The 26,066-nt window shown below is 42.3% G+C and overlaps 1 protein-coding gene across 2 annotated transcripts in view; it reads right to left on the reverse strand.

The window, feature by feature from the left end:
• ddx4.S (DEAD-box helicase 4 S homeolog) overlaps positions 1 to 25,570 on the reverse strand; it is a 75,277-nt gene extending 49,707 nt beyond the window's left edge. The window contains exons 1-5 of one of the 2 annotated variants that reach the window (XM_018240974.2): positions 25,392 to 25,570; positions 14,581 to 14,652; positions 5,038 to 5,074; positions 2,862 to 2,918; positions 2,350 to 2,391 (exon numbers count right to left, since the gene is read on the reverse strand). In XM_018240974.2, the coding sequence (XP_018096463.1) occupies positions 2,350 to 2,391; positions 2,862 to 2,918; positions 5,038 to 5,074; positions 14,581 to 14,649 (205 nt within the window). In that variant the 5' untranslated portion in view covers positions 14,650 to 14,652; positions 25,392 to 25,570. Of the gene's footprint in view, positions 1 to 2,349; positions 2,392 to 2,861; positions 2,919 to 5,037; positions 5,075 to 14,580; positions 14,653 to 15,657; positions 15,689 to 25,391 lie in introns of those variants that run through there. The other variant, XM_018240975.2, reaches the window with a different exon arrangement.
• Between the last annotated feature and the right edge of the window lie 496 nt (positions 25,571 to 26,066).

Genomic DNA, 26,066 nt, shown 5'->3' on the forward strand with positions numbered 1-26,066 from the left:
GGACAGTAACAGATTAGTCAATTATTCAAAGGGCAGCAGCAAAGAAAGCATTTTATTAAAAGCAAATATATATAGCTTTAGAAATAATTGTCGATAACTAGAAAGGCTTGTCTGATGTCTCCCTAATTATAAAGTCATTGCTGGTAAATGAATTTCAGCAGAGGATTGTGTTTGAGGTGTACTGTTAATTGGTTGAAACAATGTTTCAACAATAACTGCATCCTTAAAGACACAATTTGGCAATTTAGGAATGAATCCTTATCCTTTAGTAAGAAATTCTGGGCCCTACAGTTGCCTACCGGGGCGAGAGCAACTGCACTACCTGCACTAGAAAAGATAAATTTCCATTTTAAATAAATATGTAGATTGGCCTGCACTCCGTTCAATTAATTAGCCAGGTGCAAGCCAGACCAGGATTTTCTGCCGAATTTCCCAACATATATATGCAAAGCCCAACAATATACTGAAGCACTCTGGACTGGATAAAGAACCAGCCGGACGCCAAGATGGCGGAGGGCTCTGAGGTGAGATCTTCATCTCTGCAATTGTCCCATCCTGCAACTCCATCAGAACCAGACCTGCCAACTCTGCTAGCATCGCAGCCAGAAAAAAAATGATCTTTAAAGCAACATAACAAAAGAGTTGATAGAGCCAAGAAATTATTGTGTCATGAATAATATTGGATTCAGAGACTGGAGACATTGTTCAGCCAAAAGGTTTAAATACTTACTTGTCCTTTAAATGTTTTTTAAGTGTCAGTTAAAGGAGAAGGAAAGGCTAAAATTAAGTAAGCTTTAAAAGAAAGGTCTATATAAATACACCAGTAAACCCTCAAAGTAATGCTGCTCTGAGTCCCGTGTCAATAGAAACACAGCTTTTCTTTCCTGGTTTTGTATACACATGGGCTTCTGTATCAGACTTCCTGTTTTCAGTTTAAACCTTGCGAGAAGGGTTTGAGCATGCTCAGTTTGCTCCTCTCCCCCTCCCTCCTCCCATCCCTGCTGTAATCTGAGCCCAGAGCTATGCGTGAGCAGGGAGAGACAGGCAGGAAGTGATGTCACACCAAGCTTATATGGCAGCTTCTATCCTAAACAAACAGAGACAGTGTCTAGAGCTGTTCACTCAGTTATGGCAAAACATTCTGCAGAATAAATATAGCGTTCTAGCTTGCACTATGGTGCCTAATATGTTGGCAATAAACTGTCTTCCTTCTCCTATAAGGCATATGCATTTTTAAATATGGGGAGGGAAATGTTGTGCAATGAGTGAGGATTAAGTGAGAAGTTCCTAGGGAGTTGAAACTATAATGTTTGCTGGCACATTTGTGAGGTGCTTTTGTCCTGAGGAAGACACCCCTCTGTGGGGTCGATATGCTGACCAATAAAGTAAGACTTTTGTGTAATTTTTTGATATCCTAAAAAAAAAAAGTCTAGAGTACATCAGTATATTATTGCGTTTTACATCTTAAATAAATGTAATTTCGGGATCTTAAGAGTTACAATTTATTGCTTTTTGACAACCCTGTTATCCCCCTTGTCATTCCAGGTTTATATAAAGATTTTATCTCCTGTGGTCCTGCCCAATTACGGAGTTTCCTTTTAAGAGTAAAAACGTTATGCTCTTGCACACTTATGTCATTGTAAGGTGATATTACTGGGCGAGCTTGTACACTACTTGGCGATTGTAACCTGCACATTTTATTCTAAACGGACACACGCTTCAAGAAACGAAGCAGAGTTGGTCTGACAGCAGGAAAGGGACAATTATCCACAGGTTAATGGAACCGAATCTGTGTTAATACTGGACAAGTCTAATGTTCATGTAACCCGATACATTTTTTATGAATATTGACTAAGGTTGTATATTACTTATTAATTTAAAATGCATAATGACCAGGTTAATTGGTTTTATGTTCTTTTTTATGCAAAAACAAATCTTTAAAAAAAATTTAAAAAGTGGACATATAACTTTCATACAAGTGTTAAGAAAAATATATATTTTTTTTAATTTTAATATTGCAAAATAATCTTGTAATAATCAAATTAGTCAAAAGGTGTTTCCTTTACTCATGGAATCTACAATCTCAGCAAGCAGACACAACATTTTATATAAATTGCCATTAAAGCAAGCATTGTGTTATACCTTAAAGGGATACTGTCATGGAAAAACATGTTTTTTTCTAAAACTCATCAGTTAATAGTGCTGCTCCAGCAGAATTCTGCACTGAAATCCATTTCTCAAAAGAGCAAACAGATTTTTTTATATTCAATTTTGAAATCTGACATGGGGCTAGACATTTTGTCAGTTTCCCAGCTGCCCCAGTCATGTGTCAAGTCAAGTGAAACTCACCTCTGTTAAAATTACTCGTTCTACCCCTTTCAGATCGATAACCTAAATGAAAAACATAGTCATAATCATAATCCATTTGGAATGCAAACACAGTCCTACAAATACCATAAAAATGCTAAAACCAGACCACATTTCTTCACCAGCTAAAACACTTGATACCATCACCCTACCCTAAAGGATTTTCACTGACTTGGAAACCAGTGGCAACAGTTTTCAGTGGCCAGACAATATAAGCTTTCCCTGGTCAAAAACGGAACAACTTGCATCTTCTGTCCAGCAGATTTACAACCAGTATGCTGCTCAATCCTGGAGTCTAAACTAAATGCACCAGTCTACTTGCCTGAATAGGTGAATGGACTCTACTCTAACAAAAACAGATATTTTTACTTAAATTAGCATGTGTTTTATTCTTTGGACACAATTATCTGTTGAGCAATAACTATTCCCTTTAATACAAGATGCAGTTCAAAATAAGCTAACTTTTCAAAATTACAGATACTTAGGATTCTTACCTCCTCTGTTTCCAAAATTCCTTTCAGATTTATTATTTTGATTGATATCATTGTTCGCTTTAAAAAATAAATTTAAATTAAAATCTGTAGTCAAATATACAGCAAATTAGCTCAATTCCATTTTTTAAAAAATAACTTTTTTTCGACGAAATATAGAAATAGCAAAACTATAATGTTACATTATAACATGTACCTAGTTGTTTAGTACATATGATAGAAATATAGTTAGAAGTTGGGGACATGGGCAGGTTTTTTAGGATATCTTGCATGAAAGTTACTCAGCAAACAGTCTTCACAATTTCAGTTAATGTGTAACTTACTGGTATGGGATACTCAGTGCTTAAGTGTTATCACAAAGCTGGGAAAACTAGAAAGAATATGTTGCTGGATTACTTTAACATACTGTATATACTCAAGTATAAGAGTTTTTCAGCACCCAGAATGTGCTGAAAAAATCTACCTCGGCTTATACTAGAGTCGAAGATCGGTTCGCTCCCTCCTTGGCCGCAACAGACCTTGTGCACCAACAAACAGGATCCACCGGAATAGCAGACTCGATAAGGATCGTTCCCACAAGGCGCCCTAGGATATGGCCCGCCTGGTTTTAGGGTCCCGGTCCAATGAATTGCCCCCCCTCCCCAGAATTTTCCTCAGAAGCGCCACGCTAGCGGCCAGAGTGGGACCGCTTTCTGCCAACTGCAGTTGTTAGGTTCAGAATGGCTTCCCGGACTGGGGCCTCATTCGCCTTCCCGGGAACATAAGCTTCCTGAAAGTACAGCCTGAGGCTCAGGCAACTATCAGAGGGTGCATTGCAGAATGGGGGCAGTGCCGGTGCTCATAATTATACAGAGAGAGGTGAAATAGGCGTCTTTGACTGCGCCCAATATAGGATCCAGGTATAAGCAGGATAGCAGTGCCATGATGGTAGGGCTAAGAGGATGAAGAGGAGGCTGGAGAAGGACAGCAAGGACCCGACGAAGGGGGGGTTGATAGCGCAATTTGGCGATGTCCTTATGTGCACTGTTTAGTGCCGACAGTCTGCCTTTGTATGAATAGACGGTATAGACCTTCTCCCAATGGAGTTACACACCTCATGGAGAGGGCTGAATGGCGATGATTTCCACTATATGGCATGCTAATCTGCACCTTTAAGTTATTTGGGTGTTGCAGAGAGATGTAGTTCAGCAACATCCAGGTAGGCTTTTTTAAATGCTATAGATCAGGTTAAAGAAAGTAGATATAGATGATGTAATTTCTGGATTGTGTCTGTTGTGTTGCTGCACTTGAGCTGATACACATTTGTTTCTGTCCTTGCACCTTGTTTTTTTACTGTGTGTGTGTCTGTGCAGAATCTGTGGCTTAAAGCTGTATATGATTAACTTTTAACTTTTTAAATTAACTTTTTCAAACGTGTAGGCTTATACTCGAGTCAATACAGTTTCCCAGTTGTTGCACAACTTACATAAAATTAAAGCAAAACCTTTCATTTTAATCACAAAGTAGGATGTCAACTGTTTGATAAAATAATGTTGCCCATTTGGTCTTAATTGTGCAGTTATTGGTTGCACTGAATATGTCCCAACCTTCTGAAGTATTTTACCCCAAGGCCTCTGACAGACCGAGCTATTTAATGATCAGTGTATGGTGACCAGTGACATCTACAAAAGAAAGTACTACTTCTCTGGAAAAAAAAACAGTTTCAAGCCTTCCAAATAGATCCCAAACATCTATAAATTATAAAGAAAAATTCTATATACTATATGTATAGTAAATTTTCTCCCGTTACCTGTCATGTAATAGAGAACATTAAAGGGAATGAAAGGTCATTTCAGTGAGTTAAGGGATAGCTTTTGCCTTCCACCCTTCATGCTGTAAAATGTATAACAATTTTTTTTCAGAGATTCCAGCACAAAGTCAGCAGGGTGACTTGTAACTTCTTAAAGGTAACACTATAATGTGATCTATGCTATCTTAAAGGACCAGTAATATTTTTTTAAAACAATTGTTAATATATAACGGAAAAAAAACACCAAGACATATTTAACTTTGCTTTGTGGTTTTTTTTCTGTCATATACAAACAAATTTAAAAAAAAAAAAAAAAAAAATTGACGTTACTGGTCCTTTAACTTGTAGCTATATGAAAAATACAATGCCCAGGTGAACAAAAATACTTACAGTAGGCACTGTAATTATCATCTGTATTGTCTGTCTCCTGAAAAAGAAAATATTTTTCAAAATCCTATTTTATCACATTAGTCAAGAAAAACGAACTTTAATTACACAATATAAATTGTTTGAATCTCGTCAGTCTGGGAACTTATAATTACAGCAAGCAGGCAGGCAGGAGCCATTTTGTGGACACTGTTATAAAGGCAAGACTTGCATCATCTTGTTTGTGGACCAGAATTGGGGACCTGATGTCCATCCCCATGCCCTGGCTACACAAACGGTGAAGAGAACGGGGAATGTGGGGAGAGCACAGACATCTAGGAAGTGCTGAATGGAAAGTGGAATTGTCTGGAGGAGGGACAGACAATATTTGATTGACAGCTGTAAATGCGTTTACAACAGCTATGCTTTAATAAAAAAACAGAAATTGGATTGCATGTTTAATTTGAAAAATACTTTTATTATACAGATGTGTGTCTGGGTGACAGGTCCACTTTAAGTCTTTGGTTAAAGCTCTCAAGCTATTTTTAAAGAATGCTGCACACACAGTTATATAGTTTAGTAGTTTCTTGCAGGACATTAACTGTACACACATTTACTGTACTAAACAGCCCCTTTTTAGCTACCTAACTGACATAAATTGCAACATTTACTATCTGGGCAAAGACTAGACTAGCAAGAGATAAGAAATATTGTAATGTGTTTCTCTGATCCTCATTCCTAGGCAAGAGAAAAAAAGTAACCAAAGCAGGATCATTATACACAACAGTTATAAAATAAGCATGGCAGTGGTTAACCAGTAGGCTCAATCTAGGTAAATAACCAATACAGGCAACAAATCACCCTAAAGTGAATAATTGTTTTTAGAACAAAACTACTGCCCAATATAGTTCATAAGGCAATTTTGTACACGATACTTTTCAGTTAATTTATGTGTACATGGTTAACCCCTTCTTTACTTAACTCTCCTTGCAGAGTTGGAGTTGCATGCAGCTATCTTCCGACGCTTTGAAATTACCATCCATTTCGGCGCATGCGCAGTTATTGCTACAACTGCGCATGCGCCACTTCGCAGGTCTCCCACTCAGCTTACTGAAGACCTGCGTGGAACTCCGATGCCTGACTCTGCACCGAGAGGTAAATATAAAGTATGGGGCATTTCCCCCGGGGAGCAGTTATGCTGGGGGGGAGCAGGGAGGTAGGTTTTTTTTTTTATAATTAAGGGTTTGGATCTCCTTTAAAGGAGAATAAAACCCCCTTCTATTGAAATGGCGTCCGTGAGCTCCACTGACTCTGCAAGGAGAGTTAAGTAAAGAATTAGGGGCAATTACAGGAGGTAACACCTAGGCTGGGGCGGAGCAGAGAGATGGGGCTATGTAAGGTGGGGGTTAGAAATTTTCATTAGCAAGGGGGTTTGTTTCCCCTTTAACAGCAAATGTCTCACTATGATAGGCAGTGGGTCTGCTCCTGTACCTGTGGCATGGTGCTAGCTAGAAGTCCATGTTCTTACACCCATGAGGACAGGGGGACAGCACCATAAACATCTTTACAGGATTACCTGCCGCCATTATCATAAGCAGTACATATATTTAAACCATTCAATTATGTGTTTCCTAACCCTACTACTGTGAGCTTCTTCATGTGATGTAGTTTGTGTTCTGAAATACTTTATATGACAGTGTAGCCTCTTGATATGCTCTGCACTCTAGGTCTCTTTATAACTTTCCGAAGTAAAGAATACAAAACTTGCAAAGCTCTGGTTTGGCATAGAAGTGTGGGTCTGTCATGTAACCACAAAATTACACTATTTAGTGCTCATCTGTTTAGGAGGACAGCTTTTTGAAGATTTCAGAATTCAGTGCAGCTATCACTAAAAGTAAGCATGACTTGTCTCGAATTTGTAAGTTTTTATTACACATTTTTTAATTTATAAAAGGAACCTAGTAATAGTGACAACAAATGAGGATATAATATGCACTCACAATATGCAAAAAAGGTGTATTAAGTGAAAAATTCACATTAAAACAGGCTATGTTTTTGGGAAATGTAACGTGCCCTATATCAAGCCAAAAATAGTATTACATAGAAAAACACAAGGTCATGTGCTTTTCCAGGGGATTCATCAGATTTTTATTGAATGGTTATAATCCACATTATAGTCTATACATGTTGCCGATACTCTAAAGGAAACAGTGGCTATTTCTCTCTATACTTTTCTCAGGCTTTTTAAACCATGCACTTCATATATAAAGCAATCTCCAAACATATCTAATTGTCAAAGGTTATTATGCAAGTTATTTACAAAAAAAGGTACAGATCATAGTCCCTATTTAACCCTTTTGATTGCACCGAATTTAGTTTGTGTATCCACATCATGTTACCTAAGTTTATGGAGAATCTATGTTGGGAGATACGTGATTTAATCATCTGTGAGGTCTCACCTATATAGATGAGACCACAAGGACAGACTAACACATAAACCACATATTTCGAAACACACGTAAAATGGCTCCGTAAATGTACAACATACCCCATTTCTGGATGTATGAAATCCTTCTCCTTAAGTACATACAGTAGGGGCACTGATTACATCCAAGCCATGGTGACATCCCCACTGCTCTTTTTAATAAAAATGTATCTACACATTTATTCTTTTCTTGATTTAGTCACTGTTGCTCCTATACTTTTTCCTCTCCTATAGGACAAGAGTGGCGGGGAAACAAACTCCTCTATATGTGGATACGCTCATTGGGATGATGTGCCATTGACGGCATAACATAGTATTAATCTGTTGACTTTGTCTGTTAAAACATGTAACAAAATGAATCCTCCTATTTTTTCTCCTGGTTCTTACGTAGTCAACCCTACCTCTAGCTTCACATATGACTGCTTCTGGATACCACCTTTCTCGAAATTACTGGCACATAAAGTCTTTCATCTGGATCACTTACAATCCTATTCACTGTAGTCAGTTGGCTCACAGGGATAGATTTCATCACGTTTAGGGTGATAACTTTTGTAATGGAGAAGTTGGCTACGATCTGTTGGCTTCACATAGTGTTGTATCCACTCCCCCTCCTGTCTTTTACATATTACATCCAAGAATTGTATTTGCTGGATATCACGTGAGAGTGTAAACGAGATAGAAGGATGAATTCCATTCAGTTACGTGGAACCTAGACAGTGAATGAACTTCGCCCCGCCACACAATGAAGATATCATCGATGTATCTAAACCAAGCCATACAATGGTTGGCATAGTCCACATCGCAAAAGAGGTATAATTCTTCCAATCTTGCCATAAAGGCTTTTGCGTATGACGGGGCTACGCTGGACCCCATTGCAGTCCCACACGGCTGCAAAAATAAATCATCCATAAAAGTGAAAGATGGATTTTTGTCTTACCTGTAAAATCCTTTTCTCTCTTCATCGAAAAGGGGACACAGGCACTGGAGGGTTAACTTCACCTTCCAGGAGGAAAGGACACTAAAAGGAAACAAGAACTCTGACAGCCCTCCCAGGGGCCAGCCCACCTATCCTAGCAGGCTACACCCCCACCGGGAGGCTGTCACAACCCAGAACGTTAAAAGTGCAAAAAAAGAACTGAGGAAATAACTAGAACCGACCAAGGATGAACCTTGGGCTAACTTGACAGTTTTCCTCGCCAACGAGGATATTGTAACAGAGAAGGATTCCGGGGCTGGGGGGCCCCACCAGAGTAGGAGGGAATACTGGATCTAGGCAGGGTCTGACCAAGGAACATTCCACCTCCAGGCTTGATATCATAAGGGATGGGCGTGCCTGTGTCCCCCTTTCGATGGAGAAAAGGATTTTACAGGTAAGACAAAAATCCATCTTACTCTCTCATCTCAGGGGGACACAGGCACTGGAGGGACGTTCAAGAGCAGTCCACAGAAGGGTGGAAAGATCAAGCCGAAGTCTGTACGACAGCCTGCAGTACCTTCCTACCGAAGACAGCCTCTGAAGAGGAGGCAACATGTACCTGGTAGAATCGGGTGAATGTATGAATGGAAGACCAGGTAGCAGCTTTGCAGATCTGCTCCACGGATGCCATGTTCCGTGCTGCCCAGGAGGCCGCCAGTGACCGAGTTGAGTGAGCCGTGATCCTAAGAGGAGAAGGTTTACCAGCGATCTGGTAGGTCCTGTGGATCGTGGATCGTATCCATCTGGCAAGGGTGGCTTTAGAAGCCTTAAGACCCTTCCGGGGGCCTGCAGGGATGACGAGGAGGGTATCGCACCTCCGAAAGGATTCGGATCTGTGAACATAGTATTTGAGAGCTCGGACTACGTCCAGAGAATGTAGTGCAGTCTCCTTAGAACCCTTAGGCTGCGGACAAAAGGATGGGACAACAATGTCCTGGTTTAGGTGGAAGGCCGATACCACCTTTGGCAGGAAGGAGGGTATGGGCCGGAGCACAGCCTTGTCCTGGTGAAAGATCAAGAATGGTGAGCGGCAGGAAAGTGCTGCTAGCTCGGAAACTCTTCTGGCTGATGTGATAGTGAGGAGGAACAAGGTTTTCCAAGTAAGAAGAGTATCAGAGGCCTGAGCGAGGGGCTCGAAGGGAGCACCTTGTAGAGCCGATAGTACTAGGTTGAGGTCCCAACCAGGTACTGGAGCACGAATGGGAGGGGCGATATGCGCGACTCCCTGCAGGAAGGTACGAATGGGAGATTCTTGTGCTATATGGAGCTGGAAGAGCACGGACAAGGGAGAGATCTGAGACTTGAGGGAGGCAAGGCGAAGACCTTTGTCAAGACCCTGCTGCAGGAACCCGAGTATGCGTGCCGTGCTGTAGCGATGCGGGGGAAAAGAGTGAGCGGAACACCAGGCAATGTAAGTCCTCCATGTTCTGTAATAGATTCGGGAGGAGGATGGTTTTCTGGCTGCAATCATAGTCTTTATCACTTTGTCGTCAAACCCCTGTCGTCGGAGGACTAGGGTCTCAAGAGCCAGGCCGTCAAACGGAACAGATGAATATTCGAGTGGAATACTGGTCCTTGACTTAGAAGATCTAGTCGAAGTGGAAGATGGATGGGCTCTGTCTCTGCGAGATTGATGAGATCTGCAAACCAGGCCCTTCTGGGCCAGTATGGTGCCATGAGGATGGTCCTGACCCTTTCTTGTTTGATCCTCTTGAGTATCCTGGGAAGGAGAGGTAGAGGAGGGAAGACAAGGTAAACAAGGCTGAACGGCCATGGAGCCGTGAGCGCGTCTACCCCTACGGCCCTCGGATCCCGTGACCGAGACATGAAATGCGGAATCTTTGCATTGGCCCTGGAGGCCATCAGGTCGACCTCTGGCATGCCCCATAGGTCGGTTAGAGACTGGAACACCTCTGGATGCAGGGCCCATTCCCCCTGGTCGAGAGTTTCCCTGCTGAGAAAGTCCGCCGTCCAATTTTCCACTCCTGGAATGTGGACTGCGGAGATGGCCGGTACATACTTTTCTGCCCAGGTGAGGATGCGCGAGGCCTCTTGCATGGCCCCCCGGCTGCGGGTCCCTCCCTGGTGATTGACATATGCCACGGCCGTGGCATTGTCTGTCTGGATCTTGATGGTCTTGCCTTTGAGGAAGTCTGTCCAGTGATGGAGAGCTAGGCGAATGGCTCGGAGTTCCAGGACATTGATTGGAAGAGATGTCTCTGAGGGGAGCCATCTGCCCTGTGCCGTCTGACCCTGACACACCTCACCCCAACCCCGGAGACTGGCATCCGTGGTGAGGATGGTCCAGTGGAGAATTGCAAAAAGCTTGCCCTGGTTGAGATTGGCTGGTTGTAGCCACCACCCTAGGGAAGTCCTCGTCATGGTGGGGAGGGTGATAGGAGCATCCAGAGATGTCGTCTCTGGATTCCATTGTGTCAGGATGGCTCGCTGAAGGGGGCGGGTGTGAAGCTGAGCATAAGGGATGGTGTCTATCGCCGAGACCCTCGAACCCAGTACCTGCATGCAAGATCTGAGAGGAGTGCGTGGCGAGTCCGCTAGGGAAAGAATGCGGTTGCGTAAGCGGAGAGCTTTGTCCGCTGGAAGAAAGGTGCGGCAGAGCTGGGTATCGAAGAGAGTCCCCAAGAATATCATTCTCTGTGCGGGCGTCAGGAATGACTTCTTGAAGTTGATGATCCAGCCATGTTGTTGCAGAGTCTGGATCACAAGGGACAGATCGGATTGGTTCCTCTGGACTGATGAGGCCTTGATGAGGAGATCGTCCAGGTAGGGGGTAACTGACACCCCCTGAGACCGAAGGAGAGCTAGAACTGGAGCCAGGATCTTGGTGAAGACACGAGGAGCCGTAGCCAGACCAAAAGGGAGAGCGACAAACTGGAAGTGCTTCCCCAGAGTGGCAAATCGCAGGAAGCGATGATGTGCCTTGTGGATCGGGATATGAAGGTATGCGTCCTTGATATCGACTGAGGAAAGAAACTCTCCGGGTTCCATAGCTGAAATGACGGAACGGATGGATTCCATCCGGAAGGAGAAACGTCTGAGGCAACGATTGAGCTTCTTGAGATCCAGGATGGGGCGAATTCCTCCGTCCTTCTTTGGGACACAGAAGAGGATGGAATAGAACCCCTGCCTTTCCTCCTCCTTGGGTACCGGAACCACAACTCCTGCCTGTTGGAGGCAGGAGATGGCATTCCAAAAGACTGCTCTGCGTACGGGATTGGATGGAGGAGGAGAGGAGAGAAATCTCTCCGGAGGATGGTGTCGGAACTCTATGGAATAACCTTGGTGGAGAACTTCTTGAACCCAGGCATCTACGAAGGAGTGAGACCAGACCTGCCGAAAGGAGAGGAGACGCCCGCCCACCCTCTCGATTCGGGAGGTGGGCAAACCTTCAGGAAGTGGACGTCTTGTCGCTGGAAGGTTTCTGAGTTTGTCTACCAGCGGACCAGGTGGGTCTCTTCCACTTTCCTCTAAACGAGGGAGTCTTTTCCGTGGTTGGAGTCTTGGCCTGTTTGGAACGAAAGGAGCGAAATCGAGAAAAACGACGATTTGCTGGCTGATGCTTTGGCTTGTTCTGTGGAAGAAGGGTACTTTTACCCCCTGTAGCCTGGCTGATGATTTTATCCAGCTCAGTGCCAAATAGAACCTTGCCTGCAAAAGGAATAGAGACAAGAGACTTCTTGGATGTTAAATCCGCCGACCAATGTTTGAGCCAGAGGAAACGTCTGGCTGCTATGGAAGTGGCGGAAGCCCTTGCAATCATCTTAGCTGAATCTAAGGATGCCTGGCAGAGAAACTGGGATGCCTCCTTGAGTTGCTCCGCCAGCTGTAAAATGGAAGCCTGATCAGATCCATCTATGACAGCTTGACAAAGCTGATCCGTCCACACTTCTGAAGCGCGGCTGACCCACGCGGTAGCGAAGGTCGGTCTGAGAGCCGCACCTGAGGCAAAAAATATAGATTTGCAGAATCCCTCTAGCCTTTTGTCAATGGGGTCCTTGAATCCAGCAGCGTCAGGGACTGGAATGGTGGTAGACTTGGCTAGTCGGGAAATTGGGGGATCAACTGTGGGAGAAAGGCAACAAAGATCGGTGTCGTCCTTGGGAAAAGGATAGAGAAGGGCAAAGCGACGGGAAAGATTAATCTTGCGCTCTGGAGAGGCCCACTCATCCTTGACTACAGAAAAAAGTTGGTCATGTGAAGGGAACAACTTAGCAGTCTTTTTCTGTCTCTTAAAAAGATCCTTGGAAGGATCGGCCGAGACAGGTGGAGACACGTTGAGAGTCTCAAGAACAGATTCGATCAAGCTGTCTATGTCAGAGATAGCTGCGGGAACCTCTGGTTCCCGATGGGAATCCTCGTCAGAGTCCCTGTCTGAAATTTGGCCATCCTCTGCAAGTTCCGACTCCTCGTCGGAGTCCGGAAGTAAGGAGGTGTTAGATGCCTTGCGTTTCCCAGCTACCCCTGAAGGAGGTTGGGAAGCAAGCTGGGCAAGGAACTTGTCTAGGGACTCAGGAAGCCGCGCAAGTCCCTGAAGGGAAGAAATGGAGCTTGCTAAATTTCTTGCCCAGGGAGGTTCAGGTACTGAATCTGATGCACCCTGGCTGTCCGTAGAAGCAGGGGCATGGGAAGGTTGTGAGCATGCCATACAAGTAGGCTCAGGGTGACCCAGGGGAAGTCTGGCGCGACAACTGGCGCATGCCAGAAAGGAAACCTTGGGGACGGAAGGAACCTTGGCAGATGACTGCGTAGAACGCAGCTTGGGACCTTCCCTGGTGGGGTCTGCCATAGCCCTTACGAATAGTATATATATATACATAATAAGTTTATATATATATATATATATATATATATATATATATATATATATATATCTAAATATATATATATATCAAAATAGCCCAAGGGTCAAGAAGAAAATGAGTATATTTAATTTTATACAGGCCTGAGGAATGACGGCCGTCCCTGGAGATGAGCCTGTAACTTCTTGAACCCAACCTTGCCTGCAAAAGTGCGGACCTTGCCTATGGAAGAGGAAGCTAACCCGCCGGTTGCCTGTGCGGGAAAAAAGTGGTCCAGATGGAGCCTGCGACAGCGAGGTGATCCGGAGGGAGCGCTGCTGAAGACTGCGCCTTCAATAGGAAAGGCGCGAAGGAAAATGGGAGGTGCGCACGCATGCGCGATGACGTCACCGGCGAACGGCGCGAAACTCCAAAATGACCCCTGAGAAGGGAGAACCTGTCGCTCGTCTCCAAAAAGCATGGGAGAGCGGCAGGATGGCAGCGTGTGAGTGGAAACATCCACTGCTGGGCTAGGGGTGCGGAATTGCTGCTGAATCCAGCCGCTGCCCCCAGCCAGGAGAACTGAGCCGTAGCTCCTGTCTCCAAGTGCCTAAGGGCGCAAGGAACAGAGCAGGAGCTCCTGTCCCAGCAAAATTGCCCTGCATCAACCGGGACTGAACCGGAATTCCTGCCCGGGGAACCTGCGGAAAAAAATTAAAAATAAATAAATAATTAAATAATAAAATCTCCCCTGAGGGGAGAGTGTCCTCCTCCCATGAGGACACTAAAAGAACTGGGTTGTGACAGCCTCCCGGTGGGGGTGTAGCCTGCTAGGATAGGTGGGCTGGCCCCTGGGAGGGCTGTCAGAGTTCTTGTTTCCTTTTAGTGTCCTTTCCTCCCGGAAGGTGAAGTTAACCCTCCAGTGCCTGTGTCCCCCTGAGATGAGAGAGTAATAATTACAGCATAAAATTACATCCAGCTGTTTGAGCAGTTGGCTTTTTTCTTAAATAACCATGCTTCTGTACCTTCACTATAAGGTATGGTGGTCTATAAGCTGGCAACATCTAATTCCATCAATGTTTTTTGATATTGCCTGTAAAAGTTCCAAAAAAATGTCCCTTTCCCACCCTTTCTGATCCATATTTCACAGGACCCCCAATACTGCTCCATACCGCTACTATCTAGTGTTAATCTAACAAGTGAATTGCTGGCCACCCGTTTATATTTAAATGTGCTTTATATTTCTTTAGGAAATGTCCAGCCAAGTATTCAAAAAAAAAAACTAACAATAAAACTGTTAACCTTACCAATGTACTGAAATTTGGGATATAAGTTAGCTTTTCGGTTTCAATTTCCGTATCCCAGTTTTCCTCCATTCTCTAAGAAATTAAAAACAAATATTAGTTAACTATGCCTATATTTATGTTTTTTTATTGATTTTCTCAAATGATAAACAAATGATAAACAATCAATAGTGGTGTTTTCCTCCAACAAAAAAATTACATCATATTCGGGCAATCATATATATATTAGTATTAACATCAAATACAATTGTAGATAAAGCTTTAATTTTTCTGGTTTATCATTTTCCATCAGTGCAGATATGTTTAATTCCCCATATTCAAAATATTCACCTGCTCATGTTCTATTGTAACTACTTGGCCCTTCAGCTACCAGAGAACAGATCAGCTTTAAATAGAAGCAGTTGATACCAACATGGAGAAACATACTTCTCAGCTGGAGTTAGCTGGAGGACCACCATCTGATATGTACTACTGAATAATTACTTGTTCATCAACTCGACAACTCGAAAAAGTCACATGATTCGAACTGAAGCTCAATTTGGTCGCCATTTCTTTTTTTACACCAATTAATATAGGGAATTCGGGTTTGGGAGTTCGTATTTATTTATTTTTTTAATAAAGTGAGAAAAAAAATAGAATTTCAGTAAACAACTCCCTAAATATAATTAATGTAAACCTTAATTAAACCCAACAATAATTACACAGGAAAAGGAAATATATTTTTTTTGTAGTTTATTTTGTAGTTTTCTGGATAACAGGTTCCTGGATAGTGAAGCGAAAGGATGCTACTTTTTACAGGGGTGGTGACACAATAATTATCTCCCACTCCAGTCTGATTTTACTAAAGAAAGGAAGGTTGCCAAAAGTTGAACAGCACTTGCACATCCCACTATCTTTACCAAAGAAATGCTGGTAGTTTTTTTTTTTTTTTTTAAACAACCACCCAATCAAAGGACCAATATTCATGTTAGGGGTCAGGATAGTCTGTTCGTGATATAGCAAATACTTGAGCTACTCCTTTTGCTATGTAGGCCGCCAGTAAAGAACCTAATGTACGTTATAAAGGGATTTTTTACTTACCGGAAAATCGTATGGTCGTCCAGATATGGTAAAACGTGTATCCCAAAGGACCGTAAAAGGGATACTGTCATGGGAAAAAAAAGTTATTTCAAAATGGATCAGTTAATAGTGCTGCTCCAGAATTCTGCACTGAAATCCATTTCTCAAAAGAGTAAACAGATTTTTTTATATTCAATTTTGAAATCTGACATGGGGCTAGACATATTGTCAATTTCCCAGCATCCCCAAGTCATGTGACTTGTGCTCTGATAAACTTCAATCACTCTTTACTGCTGTACTGCAAGTTGGAGTGATATCACCCCCTCCCTTTTTCCCCCCAGCAGCCTAACAAAAGAACAATAGGAAGGTAACCAGATAGCAGCTCCCTAACACAAGATAACAGCTGCCTGGTGGATCTAAGAACAGCACTCAATAGTAAAAACCCATGTCCCACTGAGACACATTCAGTTACATTGAGAAGGAAAAACAGCAGCCTGCCAAAAAGCATTTCTCTCCTAAAGTGCAGGCACAAGTCACATGACCAGGGGCAGCTGGGAAATTGACAAAATGTCTAGCCCCATGTCAGATTTCAAAATTGAATATAAAAAAATCTGTTTGCTCTTTTGAGAAATGGATTTCAGTGCAGAATTCTGCTGGAGCAGCACTATTAACTGATTCATTTTGAAAAAAAAAAAAATTTCCCATGACAGTATCCCTTTAAGTATGCTACTAGTGGGCCAATATTTTGGTGAAAACACGAGGTGTGGTACAAAGTTCAAAGGGTAGCACTGTAAATTGATAGTGACGGTTTTTGACGGCAAACCTGAGAAATGCCCGAGAGCATGGGTGGATGGGTACGTTTAAGTAGGCGTCCTGTAACTCTATTAAGGTCATGAAAATCTCTGGTTCCATGGCTGCAACTACTGATCTGACCGACTCCATCTTGAATTTTTGGTTCAGGACCAATGGGTTTAAGGGCTTCAAGTTGAGAACTGGTCTAAAGGACCCGTCTTTTTTTTTCTTACCAGAGAGATTTGAGTAGAAACCCCTGTATTGCTGGGTTTCTGAAACTTTATTCGCCACTCCTGTTGTAAGCAGACTGTGTATTGCCTGTTGGAGTAGGGGTTCCCTGTGGGGGTGGTGGCGGATGGAATGAACCTTCTTGGTGGAAGGGATGAAAAAGGAATTCTGTAGCCCTGACCGGGGATCGTTAATACCCAAGTGTCTGTCACGTGTGTTTTCCATGTTCCTAGGAATTTCTAAAGTCTGCCGTCTACTCCTGGTAGTTTGGCCTGTTTGAACCATTCTTTGTAATGTTGGGTTTTTTGTTGATGCGGGATTGTTGCCAGGTGGTCTTCCCCTTATTACGGTTTGGTCGTTTGGGGTACTTTGAGTTGGAGCGAAAGGGTCAGAAGGATCTATTGTGTGAGGACCATCCCTTTCTCCCTGAGTATCTGTTTGTTGTGTCAAAACTGGGCTTTTTTCCCCATTGGTAAAAATATGCTCTTTCCACCTGTGACCACTGATATGATCTGTTTCAGATCTGGTACGAAAAGGGACTCGCCAGTGAATCTTAGGGACAGTAGTTTTAACTTTGATGCGGTGTCGCCCGTCCAGTGTCTCACCCATAATGCACAACGTGTTACTGCAGAATTTGCTGTTTTTGCTGCCAATTTGATGATTTCCATGCCCGCCTCTGCTAAGAATGATATGTGTGGTAGATAATCTAGCCACCTCTGCTTGTAATTGTTGTTGGGATGCCGGTGGATGCTTGGCTAAATCCTGTGCCCAGTATCGGGCTGTAGGGCCAAGCCTGCTGAAGCTGCTGCTGGTCCAAATATTGCTGCTGCTGCTCGACTATAGGACCTATTCAGAATTGACTCCATGCAGCGGTCCAGGGGGTCCTTAAAGGAGGCCTCCTCAGCCAGTAGGGCTGCTTGCCGAGATTGGCGGGCAACTGCCGTGTCCACCTTGCGAGCTTTATCCCATCTTTTTTGATGTTCATTGGCAACTGGATATACTTTGAAAAACACTGGGGTAAGGCAATGTGCTTTTCTGATTGGTTCTACTCCGTCTCAATTGCCTGTGTGAGTTAAAAACTGGAAAGGCTAATTTGGATTTCTTTTGTACCCCTAGGAGTTTATCAGTGGTGTTGTTTCATCCTTTATGTCTAGGGTTTGTATCATCTCTCTGAGTAACTTTTTGGACCCCTTAGGGTTAGTGTACTCTGATCTTTCATCTGAGTCTGTTTTTGGTTGTGAGCTATCTGAGAGGTAGGAAAGTCACGAAGTGAAATAAGAAAACTTCGTGACTTTCGGCACATACGCAGTAGATCCGTACAGGTAAATGCTCCTACTGTGCATGCGCCAAAAAACGCCAGTCAAAGCAGGAAGACCGCTCGGGAGACCATGGCACCTGTGAACTCCGTGGACAGGACCTGCACAGAGGGGTGAGTAACAAGTTAGGGGCATTTGCCCGGGGGGACAGGTAGGCCAGAGGGGAGGAGGGAGGGGGGCAACACAGGGGAGGGATTTTTGCGCCTAGGGGGTTTCCTTCTCCTTTAAAGGAAAACTATACCCCCCAAACAATGTAGGTCTCTTTAAAAAGATATTGCATAAAACAGCTCATGTGTAAAATCCTGCTTCATGTAAATAAACCATTTTCATAATAATATACTTTTCTAGTAGTATGTGCCATTGGGTAATCATAAATAGAAAATTGCCATTTTAAAAAATAAGGGCCGCCCCCTGGGATCGTAGGATTCACTGTACTCACAAACATACCAACAAACCATACATGTTAGGTCACATGAGCCAATTAACAGACAGAGTTGTGTCTTTTGCTTCCACACTTCTTCCTGTTACAGTTAGAGTTGAAGTATTTCTGGTCAGGTGATCTCTGAGGCAGCACAGACCATCACGAAATGGTGGCTCAAGGCAAGAGATGTAAAAGGGCAAGATTTACTTAAATATATATTCCAGTTTGGTAAGATTCTTTAATATGCCAATTAATATGATATGAACTATCTGTTGCTTAAGTGTTCATTTTGGGGGTATAGTTTTCCTTTAAGGAGATGGTACAAGAGAACCTACCTAATCCCCAAACCTTGTAAGCTTTTCTTACCATCGCACTTACCAAAAAGTTAACACAGACATAGTTTGGAAGCCTTCCATAGACATTACAGCTTTTAGGAAAACAACCAAAAAAACAGAAAGCATCAATCTCAGCTCAAGCATGTGTGAATGAATACATCACCATCTTGTGCCACACACTTGTGCGCACACTGCAGTCTGCATATCTCTTCTGCACCAAGGGTATCAAAATGGAGCAAACAAAAATAGAAATTAAGAGGCATGATATTTAAGGCGGATAGAAAATACAGATAGAATTTTTTTTTGGTATTCAGGAGCACCCTGCAGAGCAACCTCATCACAAAAGGTAGAACTCGGACGAGAAAGATTAAATGGGAACTATCGTGAAAATAAAAATGGAATATAAGCTTCATCATACTGAAAAACTTTGTGAATACAATCAAATATTCTGCATTGTTTCTAAAATAATCAAGTTTATCTTAACTATCCCTCCCACAACATTTGTTTCTCTTGATTCTGTCGTCTTGCAGCAGTTGGGTGTCAGATAGTAATTGACAGTTAGATCCAATACATCTTATAGGGGGGCTTTCCTTTACTAGTAGATGAATTAGCGCTCACTCAAATAACTGATTCAAGTAAAACAAAATCTAACAAAACATGACATGATGTCTGGTGATTTCAATAGAGTGAGCTCTAATACTAGGCAAAAGGAGCCCCCCTATAAGAAATATTGGATCTAACTGTCAATGAATATCTGAGACAACTCCTGCATGTAGAGAGAATGAAGAAAAACAGATGCTGAGAGAGGAAAGTTAAAATAAACGTGATAATTTCAGAAACAGTACAGAATATTTGATTTATATGTATAAAAAATATTTCAGTATGCTGAAGCTTCTATCAAATTTTCATTTTTGCAATAGTTCCCCTTTAAGAGGCTTACACAATGTAGTTTCGTCCTCCACCATGGAGCAAATTTGCTCATAAGGACCAGGCTATGGATCTCTCCAGTTGTCTTGGTAAAGGTCCATAGCCTGGTCCTTATATCCAAATTTACTCCATGATGGAGGACACAGTAACAAAGTGTGAACCTCTAACCTTTCTCACCTTGGTTCTACCTCATGTGATGAGGTTGCTCTGCAGGACACCAAACAGTTGTGCCCACTGAATACAAAATATCTATATTTTCTACACAACAAAAATCTCAACTTTCATGAATGCCTTTAGTGGCATTGTAGGTGAAAAAAAATCACGTACAGCAACGCATTGGAAGGAAGACAAACTCCTGCTAGTTCCTTCTGGTTTGTGATATTATATAATGCCTGCACTATAATGCTATGTGCACTTTGGATAAGCAAGTGCAGCTATTATGCTGTTCTTTGAGGTAAGACAGATACATGCCTACCCAGCAATGATACATAGAGGGCTGCTGCAGCAATTCTACCTTATCAAGTGTTTAAATTAACAGGACACTATGTTCCTAACCTGCAGGTAGAAAAAAAAAACCTGCTGTGATGAGAGGTTGAAGCTTGGATGGTATTTATTCCTACCAATAAAATAAGTCTCATGTTAAGTGTTGCCCTGGAGATGTGATGTAGAATATATTTTCTTTGTTAATTTTTATGACTTGTCTTCCTCTTCAATTAGCCTAAACTGTAAGTAAGAGTTGAGACTGTCAAGTCAGGCCTTGGTGGTGTTAACTTTTGCCATAATGACAGCCTTTCAGCTGTACAGCTGCTTAAAGTAACAGTTCAGAGTAAAAATAAAAACTGTGTAAATAGATGGGCTGTGCAAAATAAAAAATGTTTCTAATATAGTTAGTTAGCCAAAAATTTAATGTATAAAGGTTGGAGTGACTGGATGTCTAACAGAACAGAACACTACTTGTACCTGTTTTTCAGCTAACTCTGAGTTAGTCAGCAACTTGAAGGGGGGCCACATGGGACATAACTGTTCAGTGAGTTTGCAATTGATCTTCAGCAACCAGTTCAGATTCAAAAAAAAAAAAAAAAGTTAAGACCCATGTGCCCCTCCCTCAAGTCACTGATTACTGCCTGGTAACCAATCAGTGCCTGGTAACCAATCAATGGAAACTAAGAGAGCTGAAAAGCAGAAAGTAGTGTTCAGGCTATTATGTTAGACTCCAACCTTTACAGATTGCATTTTTGGCTAACGATATTAGAAACTTTTTTTATTTTGCACAGCCTATTTACCCAGTTTTTATTTTTACACCAAACAATTCCTTTAAACTGTCAATCCTAAATGATAAAGGACTTTATTTCCCTGATATCAAGAGATATCAGGGAAAGATGACAACATATTGTGACTTTCACAATTTTTTTTTTTACATAAATCAAAGATTTTAAAGCGAAAGTAAAGTTAAACCCACTGAGGGTGTGCCAATTTGAGAAGCCCCACTCAGTGACTAATTGCAAAACTCCTACACCTCCTATTTTTCACAACCATGGGAATGTGCATGCACGGTACACTTTTTCACATCTTTCTGTACTGTGCATGGGACCTCCTTTATTTGGGACATGAATACAAAGAAGCGTTGAACATGATGAAGGTGCACTTTGCACAAAAGTACTCAGTATTTTTTTTTTTTTTTAAAGGCAGAGGCAGGAGGATAATTACATTAAACCCTATTATACATTTTTTTCAGGGGACCAGACAAAAATGGTGTAAAATCGGGGAAATGTATTATGCATAATATATAGGTGGGACCAGAAAAGAACAATGTAAAATGAGGGAAAACTTAAAAGCAAGGGATGTAAAATTCAGGTTTCACTGTATATTCAACAGGTGCCTAGAAAACAGGCACAGTAGTTTTACCAATGTTCCTAAGAATAATAAGTCATTATTCCTGGTGAACAATTTTAAAAACAGATTGAAAAAAAGTGTTTTGAAGGTGAACAACCCCTTTAAATTCAACTTTCATGCCTGTTTGTTTTTTTATTTATTGTTTGATCCCTGCTTAGTCTTCTATTACAAGAAGTGGATTTAATGCAGTGATCCCCAACCAGTAGCTCGCGGGCAACATGTTGCTCACCAACCCCTTGGATGTTGCTCCCAGTGGCCTCAAAGCAGGTGCTTATTTTTGAATTCCTGGCTTGGAGGCAAGTTTTAGTTGCCAAGAGTACTGCAAAAAAGAGCCTCCTATAGGCTGCCAGTCCACATAGGGGGAACCAAATAGACAGCAATTATTTGGCCTGCCAGGAAGTGCATGCCTGTGTTGCTTCCCAACTCTTTACTTTTGAATGTGGCTCATGGGTAACAAAGGTTGGGGACCCCCGATTTAATACATTAAAAGGAAACAAATGACAGGCATTACCTATTGACTTACCACTCTCCTCTTTTGTAAAAAAAGCTATTTCAACTACAAATTCATGACATGACTGACCTAGTGCTAAATAAGAATGATATGGTTCCTTAAAGGGGAACTAAACCCCTACCCCCCTACGCTAAATAGACCCCCTTCCTGCTCCCCCAGTCTAGCTGTTACCCCTGGTAAATGTACCTAACTCTTTACTTACCCCTTGGTGCAGATTCAGGGCATCTGAGTTCACAGGCGCCACCTTCTTCTCTTCGGGAAGCAAGTGCCGCATTGGCGCATGCGCATCCTGAACAACTGCGCATGCGCCGAAAGACATGGTAATTGCCAAAGCGCTGGAAGAAGACCCCAAGATTACCGAAAAGAAGAAGATGGCGCCCGTATACTCCGATGCCCTGAATCTGCACTGAGGGGTAAGTAAAGCGTTAGGGGCATTTACCAGGGGTAACAACTAGGCTGGGAGGGGGAGCAGGGGGGTCTATGTAAGGTATGGGTTTTTTAATTAAGGGCTTAGTCCTCTTTTAACGTATGGGTCTGATCCCTATGTTGTTTTGGTTCAGCCTCTATGATCTGCCTTTAAAAGAGAAGTAAAGCTAGAATGATTATTTAATTACCTAATACCCCAAGCCAGTACTCCTGTTAACAGTAAACTCCCTGGTCCAGGGTATTTCTGTAGTAGGTGATCCATCACAACCTTTTCCTTTTCGGTATTCTTTTCTCTGGGCCTGGTCAGACATAGTAGAGTGAAAGTTGGCTTTTTGCTTCAAAATTTGAACTCTACTGTGCATGTACCTGACCAGACTGGAACAAATAGAAGACAGAAAACCCCAAAAACAACAGCCCAGGGTGAAAGTGAAGTGATAAGCAGTGATTTTAACTTTTGTTCTAATAGTGTGCAATTCCTTATTATAGTAGCTGAAATGAGGTCTAATCCTAAACTAATATTTGGGTTAGGAAGCTGATACTCCATCTAAATTGGGTTCCTGGAGAGGTATCTTAAAAGGGATCTAACGCAATAAAAAATAAAAGAATTGGTGCAGACTTATTTAGGGTGCTTCTCGAGGCAGTTTTACAATTCACATTTACTATTTTTTTTAGTTTCTGAGATATTGTTCACCTTTAAATTAGCTTTTAGTATGATGTAGAGCAAGGGTCCCCAACCAGCAACATTCAGATTTAAAGAGAATTGCATAGCTAAACGAGCATAAAAAATGTTTCTGGGTGGCGCAAAATACGTTTTATGATTTGCCATTTGTTAGGCCCTATGTGGACTGGCAACCTACCATTCTGTTTGGCAGTACACCTGTTTTTTGTGCAACCAAAGCTTAGCTCCAAGCCAAGAATTCAAAAATAAACACCTGCGTCGAGGCCACTGGGATTAACATTCAAAGGGTTGCTGATGAGTTACTGGTTATGGTTCACTTATGTAGAGAGTGGTATCCCGATTTGCAATTTGTTTTAATTTATTATCTGAAGTACTTAGCTTTTTATTCAGCAGCTCTTCAGTTTGCAATTTTTAGCAATCTGGTTGCAAGGGTCCAAATTACTCTAGCAACCATGCATTGATTGGAATAGGAGCCTGGACTATTAGTAGGACAGGGCCTGAACAGAAAGATGAGAAATAAAAAAAAACAATACATTTGTAGCCTTACACAGCATTTGTTTTTAGATGAGGTCAGTGACCCCCTTTGAAAGCTGGAAATAACAAGAAGACAAAACTTTTAATAAAATAATTATTAAAAATTTAATAAAATATTATACCAAAGCCATGTGGGCTGCTGTTTAAGATGGAAAAAGGAGAAAAGGCACAGGATATACAGCAGATAACAGATAAGCTCTGTAGTATACAATGGGATTCTTCAGAATTTATGTTATCTACTGTGTATCCTGTACTTGAATGGCTGCTCCCATGGCTACACAGCAGCTTGTATATATAAACTATAGTAGAGTTTCTCAAGCAAACACACCAGTGTTACCAGTGCAGGGAACAGTACATTATTTTGTCATTTCATTCAGGGCCACCATCAGGGGGGCACAGGGAGTACTCCTGTACTGAGCCCAGGCCTAAAGGTCAGCGCTGAAGCCCTGAACCGCTAAAATCCCAAATAGCCGAAGCCCGAAACAAGCAGAAGTTGAAGTACCAAAGCCGCGAAAAAACCTAAAGTCATAAAAATAGCCAAACTAGAAGTCCCGAAGCCACAAAAAGAGCTGAAGTTGAAGTCCTGAAACCGTGAAAAGACCCGAAGCCACGAAATGAGCTGAAGTTGAAGTCCTGAAGCTGTGAAAAGACCCGAAGCCACAAAATGAGCTGAAGTTGAAGTCGCGAAAAGACGCGAAGTCACAAAAGGAGTCAAAGTTGAAGTCCTGAAGCCACGAGTTCATTTCTACTTAACACCAATGTGTTGTTTTTTTAAACCCCTGGCCACCAATGTATTATTTTAATACTCTATAGGCCCCTGCCACCAGTTTTTTTTAAAAAAAATTCTCTGGGGCCGCAACCTTGTTTTTTTTTTTTAATTTGTAAGGGGGCCCTGGCACCAACATTTTTTTTTTTACATATGGAGGGCCCTGGTCACCAATTTTTTTTTTTTTTAACTTATAGGGGGCCCTGACCATCAGTGGCTTTTTATAACTTGTGTGGGGGGGGGTTTACCTTTTTTAGCGCTTATGTCTGTGTGATTTTAACTGTGGAGTGGGGCGGCCGCGCAAAAATGTTGTTTTACGCGGGCCCCATGATTTCTAATGGCAGCCCTGATTCCATTAAACCACTTTCCTTTTTATGGTGCTAATGTTGCTTTATCTATATACCATGCACCATGAGGAACCACAGAGGAGGGAATGCAGTAATATGACAACAATGGACACTGGGGTGGTGGTGCTTTTTACAGAAGAGGAAGGCCAGCCTTATTATACACGACGCTTTAGTAAATGTCTATTTGCCTTTAGACAAGTTACCCAGTACTACTAAAGTATATATCACAAATGGCAGTTGTACCAATGTCTGGGATGGCAGTTTCCCAATAACATAGGGCGGGGCCTTCTAATTGCAGCAGGTCGAACACGCCCTAATGCCACTCAGATTTTTATAAAACGTTTATAAATACAAATTTAATCCCAACCAGATCCAATTCCCACTCAAACTCTGACAAAGTTAAACATAGTTTTAAGTTTTAAAGGAAACGATCAAAAAATACCACAGTAACCGACCCGACCATTGAACCAGACTTTAACTGCGCACTGGGTACCACGAGGCGCGACCGTTATACCTTTCCCGGCCCTTCAGACGCAATAACATTCACTCTCAGGCCGTGACACAGACGCTGCACTCTTACCGGTTTTTATCTGCCCAACTTGTAGGGAACGTTCCAGCCAGAATCCAGGAAACCTCCTAAACGCTTAACGCACCTTAATCGACTCTATTAGGGCGCGGACTGGCCTGCCTCACACCTTCAAATAGCGATGGTTGCGTCACCGCCTGTCAACCAATCAGCGGCAAAGGAAAGCTTTCCCGCCGCCTCACACTGTGACTTCTGACCTCACATCTTCCTACTCACGCTTCGTCGTGTGCGTTTAAGCTAGGGCGTTTTGATTGGAAATTGCGAAAAAAATGTTTAGGATTTTTGCTCTACATCATAAAACGCGTGGTCTTTGTAAAATGTAGTTATAATGTTGTTGCTGTGATAAGAAAGATACAGTGGTGTAACCAGAAGTTAAAGGAAAACTATACCGTCAAAATGAATACTTGAGCAACAGATTTATATTAAATTAAGTGGCGTATTAAAGAATCTTATCAAACTGCTATATACATATATATTTTTTTTTTTTAAAGGAGAACTAAACCCTGCTAATAAAAACCCCTACACTCCATATAGGGTTGCCACCTTTGTAAGCGGTGGAGACTGGGCCGAGGAGCAGGGCCGTGATGTCAGGGGATGGGCCGTGACATAGATGGCGTATCAGTGACGTCAGGAGGAAGGGCTATAACGTGGCAATCAAGGGATAAGGAA

This window comes from Xenopus laevis, chromosome 1S, assembly GCF_017654675.1.
Source record: "Xenopus laevis strain J_2021 chromosome 1S, Xenopus_laevis_v10.1, whole genome shotgun sequence".
Taxonomy (NCBI): Eukaryota; Metazoa; Chordata; class Amphibia; order Anura; family Pipidae; genus Xenopus; species Xenopus laevis.